Genomic DNA, 7995 nt, shown 5'->3' on the forward strand with positions numbered 1-7995 from the left:
CAGTAAGCCGACGCGTATCACCGACAACCGATGCCAGCCATCGCCGAGTGCTCTAATCACTCGTTCTAACAGCATGCAGCCCTGAATTATTAACGAAGCTTTTCAAAGCGCGCTTGCATTTTTTTTCTCATGTGATGCTCTATCTCCCGCTCTTTCTTTTTGTGTGTGTGTGTGTCTTTTCAGAACGGGGAGCTTGCCGCATCTCGCACCGATAACCGCTAGGATCACTGATTACGCGTTTGTTTGTTGGTTAGTTAATGCACACCTCGAATGCCCCCAATTACGATATTAAATTAAAGACGTTAGGAAAGCGTGTGACGTGGGAAGCACAGAGAAAACGGCGCAAAATACGGGGACAAAAGAGAAACAAACACAGCAGCACCTTTTTTCCTTTCTCTCTTTTGTCCCCGTATTTTGCGCCGTTTTCTTTGTGCATCATGAACCAAATAGCCCAAACTAGAGTTCTCCTTGGACGTGGGTAGGTTGCAAGTGCAAGTCTACTTGCTCCATTGCTTGCGCTTACCGCTGCATGTCGAAATCTCGCAAAAACTAAGGCCCATTCTCATAGCCGGCCTCCACGGCGCGGCGGCGACGGAGGCGAAAACCGCGGAAGCAACGGAGCGGAGCGGTGTTAACACCTTTCCACCGAAGCACCTGCGGTTAGCGGCCTTTTTAAATCCGATGGATGGATGGATGGATGGATGGATGGATGGATGGATGGATGGATGGATGGATGGATGGATGGATGGATGGATGGATGGATGGATGGATACGGCTGAACCCTTTACATCCCTCCACTAAAAGGGGCGACGCCTAGCGGCGGCGCCATCATGGACTGCCTGCGTCCGTGCGCTACGTTGGTGTTTGCATAGCTTGCTGCGTCTCCTCTTGGTTTTCGACCACAACCTGCGACTGCTTTTGCTAGCAGTTCTTTTTTTTTAATTTCGTGATTTTCGGAACGTCTCTGCGCTCGACGGCACGGTTGTACTTGATTGTAGACTGTTTGGACGCCGATCTCACTGTGCGCGATTGCCCGATGGCCTCGACGGACACAGCCGTACGCACGCTGCCGTCGTGCGCGGTGGTACCTCAGCAAACCAAACTTGTGGACATTGGAGGTAAGACGTATTTTTGCACTATTTGGTGACTGTCAGCCACCGACTCCGCTACGTTGCTTGCGCAGAAAGACCGACGCGATACCCACCCGTCACTTGTATACGCCTTGCGTTACGTTACGCGTGGATCCCGCAGATGCGTTGATCGCGATATTAAATGCGCCAAATGGCCTTTAACCAGGTACGATATGTGCGCAGAATAGAATGACGAGGCGAGGACTGCGGTTTTTACTAATTCGTAGGGGCAAGGCGAAATACGCGACAGCCACAAATCAGTTTCTTTTTTTCGTTCAGATTCTGCCCACTTCGGCTGAGTGAGCACTCCCGTCTGTGCTCTCACCTCTGACCGAAAGCCTGTACCAAGCACGACATGCAACTAGCCGTACAGAGCACCCTCCTGCTGCTGGCACGGACTGCCGTTAACCCTTCATGTAATCTTCACTTTTTTAACGGCTCTATCTCACAGAAAAAATGAATAACATTACGGCTGTGCAGAGCCAGCGGCGTGCTGCAGAGATTGAGGAGAGGCGAAGGTTAACAACGCGCGAGAAAGCAGTCACTCCAAACTGCGCAAGGAAGCAAGCGATACGGGCAAAATCTTCGCGCAGCGGGGCCTCCTTCGCATGGGCCTTCGTTCGGAAGTTTGATTATGTGAACAGTTTACTTCCGAGGTTGTGTATGCGGCTGTACTGCCAGAAGGGGCTTCCAGTACCGTAGAATGCGTATTGCGGGTGAATAGCATAATGCGATACTTTCTTCCGCTCCTGAGTCACAACGAAGCACAGCTGACAGCTATCCGTTGTGTAATGCGTTGTGGCTATCCGCCATAGTCAGAGGCGCGTGCCTGATTACGAGCGTGGCCTCTAGCGCTCGTGGTATGCATACACTGAGTATGCATGGTACTTATCGACAAATACGGCTTGCTGTCTAGCTTGCTTTTTTTTCTACCATTAGACGAAAATAAGTAATGCCAGGAGTACCAATGTAGATTATGTGGATGAGTGTAGAATTTTTGTTTTGGCAAATGAAGTATGAACATTGCTAGGCAGGGGCATTCATACTGTGGCAATAAACCGGCAGCGTTATTCTGTAAATGGATACACCATTGCAAAACTAGCAATGCAAGATTTATGAGGCGCAAGCAACTGTTGTCATGTTACTCGCTAGAATTATTTTGCCAGGTGTTAACTTAGAAGCCCACGGCGCCGATGACACCCCCCCCCCCCTCGCACCTGTTCCCAGAAGCGGTCATGTCCAGGGGAAATAGAGGGATGCACGTCGAGGCGTGACGCCTCCCTTAGGGTGCCTCGTTACCAGCTACGGAACTAATCCTTTTCTGTTCTGGCGCCGAGTCAACCATGTCCCGCGGAAGACATTCCTTGGCTGTCAACAGAGACGGCAAATCCAATGCGCGGCAATCGATGGAATGCCCATGCAACGAGCTGCGTACGCGGAGTCACGCGCCCTCGGACCGGTGAGCCCTGGGCTCCGCCCACTTGCACGTACGGTGTCACTGCACTGCGGTTGGTTAAAATTTGGCGAGAGCTAGATTACTCAAGCTCCGCCCAATTATCGAAGGGGTTAAAAACCCGCTAGGAACAACGATTTAGGACGAGCGCGCCGTCTCAAGTTCGGCTGTTTTTGACAGCCTTTTTTGTCAGCCTTTTTTTAAACTGCCTTTTGCTGATATGCCTTTTTTTATCAATCCCATCAGAAGGAGGGCAGAGGAGTTTAACTGGTGCCGTGACCAGGATCGTCTGAGCGACTTCCTGCAGAGCGGTTGCATGGAGGCAGTACCTTCCTGAAGATTGACGGGGCACAAAATCTTGGTGAGAAGCCCCGGGGACCAAAGTCCAAGTGAGGCCGAGGAGCGAGAGAAGCTGGCCGACGGAGCGAAGCGCTGCGACTTCAGCGGCACCTGCGGCTGGCGACTTCTGCGGCACCCGCGTCTGGCCACTTGATCGGCCGGGAGGACGTGAAGGGCTTGCTTCAAGCTGCAGATTCCGGCCACACCACTACGGCTCGGAACGTCACCTGCTGCTGCCTCGAAGCAAGAGCTATGACCGGCAGCCCGACAACGGAGTGAGTTTCCCCATTCTCACTTTTCTTTCCTCGGGAGTGCTTGAGCCGCGGGGTTAGACTTAAACAAGGCACAATGGCCACAATAGGCTGGGTAGGTAGATACGACTACGAGTATGGCGCTGAGCGCGCAGAAATGTCAGAGGCCGAGCGGGCCATGGAAAAGGAGCGAGGCGACGCTATTATCCAAGAGCTCAAGCGCCAGTAAGCGGTAGCGGAAGAGAAGCTCCGGCATAAGAGGAAGAGAATTGAGGAGGAGGAACGCTCGCGGAGAGCGGCGCTTGTATTGCAGGAGCCGGCACACACACAGCCATGCTTTATCATCGCCAAGGACGCTGATCAAATGCTGATCGATGAGGCGAATAAAGAGGACAGCAGCAGCGTAGTTCAGTCCGTTCCTATTGAGAACAGACAAGAGGAATCACGTGTTCCTGCAAACAGCACAGCTGTCGTTAGTGTCGAGGAGCCACACATTGTGCAGTCAACCACGGGTCTTGACACACACCAACAGCCGTTGATTCCCAGGGTGGAGGGGAGTTCTACGGACGTTCCTGGGCAAAATTCGAACAGTTGTCAGACTGTGCAGATCGAGTGTTGCGAGGTAGCCGGGTATGGGGTTAGTGAGGCTAATGGCGCTGATGAGCGCAACGGCACGGACTGCCTTGCAGGACGGTTTGCCCAGTGTGACATGTTGTTGCCAGTAGAAGCGCCAGTAGGCCAGACAGCGTTTGGCGAAAGCGGCGTGTGTGTGCAAGCAGCATGCGCATCAATGACAGCTGCGTTGGAGAAGCCAGCTCCAGAGCTGGGTAGTCGCGACTGTTTGGAGCCCGTAAACACAGACTCGTTCAGCGCCGCAATAAGCTTGGCTCTAAATGAGGGGAATCAGAGCAGTGACGACGGGGAATTCACCCCATGCCCTGGGAGAAGCAAAGTTACACTACCGCTGATAGAGGCGAAGCGCGACTCATGCTGCGATCTCCTTGCGGGTCTGGGCGACAGGCGGATCGCAAACATAGAGGTCTCTGGTGACAAATTCATTGAGTTGGCCATGCCACGTTCTAAAAGGCTCTCTAGACACGAGCAGTTAAAGCCTTTCGCGGTGGCTTGCACCCCATATGTGCAGACGGTCAGCGTCTCCTTCGAGGAAGATGAGACAAAACCGGAGAGCAGAACGAATGCGAGAATGGGGTACGCTGCAGAACGTATTTTTCACTTTGACGCCACCGGGCAACGTGTGCGATACTGGTGGATAGAGACAAACGCCCAATGCCCGGCCTTGATCCACTCTGCCACTGCCAGGTTGCGATAACTGTGAAAACGACTTGTGGCTCCAGCACACGATGGGGCAGTGGGTGAGAGTGGGGGAACGCGAAGATTTCGCTCATGCCAGTGTGCAAATTGTGTCATGTGTGAACTGTTCCCGTTGTGACAGTTAATCCGTGTGTGACGAAGAGCACCGTGTCATTATGTTTGTCTTGCCCTTGTCGGGATCGTGTTGCGGTGTATATGCCACTTCATGAGAACTGGAGTTGTATGTTTTCTTCATTCGGTATTTAGTTCCAGTGCTGTTGCATGTATACGTTTTCTGATTTTACCAGAGGGTTTCATTTGTGCTTGTCCTGCAACTGAAATGTGTAAACTGTGCTTGCGTCTGCATGCCTGAAGGTATCTTCCCTAGCATGTTTTTTTCTTCCTAATTGTTAGTATGACGCAGAAGCATTTTTTTTTGGTACAGCGACCAGTGGGGGCCGGGTCCCTTGTGCTTTCGCGCGTTTTGTATTTTGCTGAGGGCCGGGTCCTTTGTGCTATTGTGGGCTTCGGTATGTTGTGTGTACAGCAAGCGTCCCCCCAGCATTCTTGGTGGGGAGGTGTTAACTTAGAAGCCCACGGCGCCTATGTCACCCCCCCCCCCCCCCCGCATCTGTTCCCAGGAGCGGTCATGTCTTGGGGAAATAGAGGAATGCACGTCGAGGCGTGACGCCCCCGCTTAGGGTGCCTCGTCACCAGCTACGGAACTAATACTTTTCTGTTCTGGCGCCGAGTCAACCATGTCCCGCGGAAGACATTCCTTGGCTGTCAACAGAGACGGCAAATCCGATGCGTGGCAATCGATGGAATGCCCATGCAGCGAGCTGCGTACGCGGAGTCACGCGCCCTGCATGTTCCAGGAGGTGCGGGGTTCACTGGGCTCGGACCGGTGAGCCCTGGGCTCCGCCCACTTGCACATACGGTGCCACTGCACTGCGGCTGGTTAAAATTTGGCGAGAGCTAGATTACTCAAGCTCCGCCCAATTATCGAAGGGGTTAAAAACCCGCTGGGAACAACGACTTAAAACGAGCGCGCCGTCTGAAGCTCGGCCGTTTTTAACAACCTTTTTTGTCAGCCTTTTTTTAAACTGCCTTTTGCTGATATGCCTTTTTTATCAATCCCATCAGAAGGAGAGCAGAGGAGTTTAACTCCAGGTGTACTCAAAAAGCCATGGGCATTAATGATTCATTTTTTTCCATATCTTACTTTCAGACAACTGCAGATACAAACACCCAGAAGGCATTACAGCCTAGATAGACGACACCCGGGAATGGCCCTTGATCTCCAGCCCAGATGTTGTGTTCTACCTGCTTGACTCTAAAGCCTGTGACCTGCAGGCAATGAGGAACTACAGGTCACTAGAGTCATACAATTATGTGCAGAGTGGATATGTAGGAAAAGTATTATTCCACAAAATCTCTGCTGATGCTTGTTATGTCAAGGCAGCGGTGTGCCCATCGCAGTCCGTAAATGCTGCTCCAAGAAATGCCTGGGCATGTGTTAAATGCACAGGAGAAGGGGTGACTGCAGGCTGCTCATGTATGGCTGGCAATGGCAAAACATGCAGCCATGTAGGCGCCCTGCTTTGGAAAGTGCAAATCGGTGTCTCTGAAGGACTAACTGGCACTTCATGCACAGACAAAGCTGCACTGTGGAATAGCGGCACTAAGCGCAATGTGGAGCCTGCCATGCTGGAGCACATTGGCTTCAAGCTGCAGAAAGGGACTGTCGATGGCTCTCCAAGAAAATGCCCCAGACCACGATTTGTACCCATGACTCAAGAGGAAATTAAAAAAATGCACGAAGAACCACCGTATGCTGAACTTTTCACCCTTCCAGGTATGCCAGAAAATGTCTTAAATCTAATTATGTTCATGAAACAAAACTTAAGCGAAATATTTTCATCCTCAGTTTATCTCATGCATCAGTATGACAGAAATTTTGAAATGGAACTTCAGATTAGTATAATGTAACCCAAATACTTTCAAAATTGGAGCGGTTCTGGATCTAGCCTGTTTTTGTGCTAGTTTTGAGAGCGAAGCTAGGCATTCATTGCAGTGAATTATTGCAACCAGCATTTAATTACCGAAACACAGGTAATGCAGTGCCAGCAGCCATAGATTTGGATATGTGGCTTTCCCTTTGTATCAGGCGATTCTTATGAAAAAAATCTTCGTTAGTGTCCTAGCCAGTTTTGTAGGAAGCCATACAGTCTTCTTAGTCTTCATAGAGATATCCACAAAATCAGTCTATGCTTGGTTCTTTCCACCTCACCAACCACAGCATATCTGTTCCTCCGATATCCGCCATATCAATGACAGCCAAACTGGCATGTGGTGGCCGCAGCGGCGGAAAACCAAGGGCCTGCTCAAATGACATTGCCATTGTTATTGTTTTAATGCAGGCACAATACTCTACGAGTCACTACATGCCCCAGACAGGCAGCTGAAGACTCCGCCTCTGCCTGTGAAAACTACTCATGGCGACCACACTGACAACAGCTGCACACAGTGCAACCAGTTCTACGACAAGTACGTGGCTTTATCGCCTCTCGCAGCCAGTGCTCTGGAGCTTGAGACTGTCAGCCCAGCTACCTCACTGTGGCAATTTTCACGCAAGCTGCGTTTGACTGCCTCCAATATAAGCAAAGTGCACACAGTGCAACCAGTTCTACGACAAGTACGTGGCTTTATCGCCTCTCGCAGCCAGTGCTCTGGAGCTTGAGACTGTCAGCCCAGCTACCTCACTGTGGCAATTTTCACGCAAGCTGCGTTTGACTGCCTCCAATATAAGCAAAGTGCCAAAAAAGGCTCAACAAGTTGTGAGAAGGCAGCTACGAGAATGCTGAATCCAACATTCATTGGAAATGCAGCACGAAAGCATGGAAAAAAGATGGAGCCAGTTGCTTTGGATCAGTTTGTGACGAAAATACAGTTTCATGTTAAGAAAATGGGAACAGTCATAAACACCGACTTCCTGTGGCTTTCTGCTTCACCTGATGGAGTAATCGAAGGAGAAAATGCCATAGTTGAGATTAAGTGCCCTTATGTGCTCGACTGCATGCCACTTATTAATGGTGGTAAGTACGATGTCCGGAGGGACGAAGAGGGCAGCAGGCTTTTACTTGCAGAGAATGGCCCAAACAGCTATTACGATCAAGTACAGATCCAGGTGCTATGCACAAAAACAGAAACATGCTTCTTCTATGTCTGGAGTGTACAAAATGACGTAATTGTCCCGGTACGTTTCGATGCGGGGTACGTTGAAAGCAATTTCCCACGGCTCAAGAAATTCTATTTTTCTGAATTACTTCCCCGTCTTTCAGACCTCGATGTTCGCGACGAATTAGACACAGTTGAGAGGTACAACCAAATTTGCTTAATGTGAAACATTTTGTTGCATCTAACCTGACAACAAACAAAACAAGGCTCCTGTAAGGAGTGCGTAGATCTAGAACGTGAGAAAAAAAAATTACTGCTGGACCAAAGCAGA

General features: G+C 50.5%; 1 protein-coding gene across 1 annotated transcript; it reads left to right on the plus strand.

Moving 5' to 3' along the window:
• The first annotated feature begins 1036 nt into the window (after positions 1-1036).
• Positions 1037-7227, plus strand: LOC144107744 (uncharacterized). Its single transcript, XM_077640935.1, has 3 exons — positions 1037-1118; positions 6142-6342; positions 6908-7227. Exons 1-3 carry the CDS (start codon positions 1037-1039, stop codon positions 7225-7227), a joined length of 603 nt encoding a protein of 200 aa, XP_077497061.1.
• Positions 7228-7995: the final 768 nt, after the last annotated feature.

Source organism: Amblyomma americanum, chromosome 1, assembly GCF_052857255.1.
Source record: "Amblyomma americanum isolate KBUSLIRL-KWMA chromosome 1, ASM5285725v1, whole genome shotgun sequence".
NCBI lineage: Eukaryota > Metazoa > Arthropoda > Arachnida > Ixodida > Ixodidae > Amblyomma > Amblyomma americanum.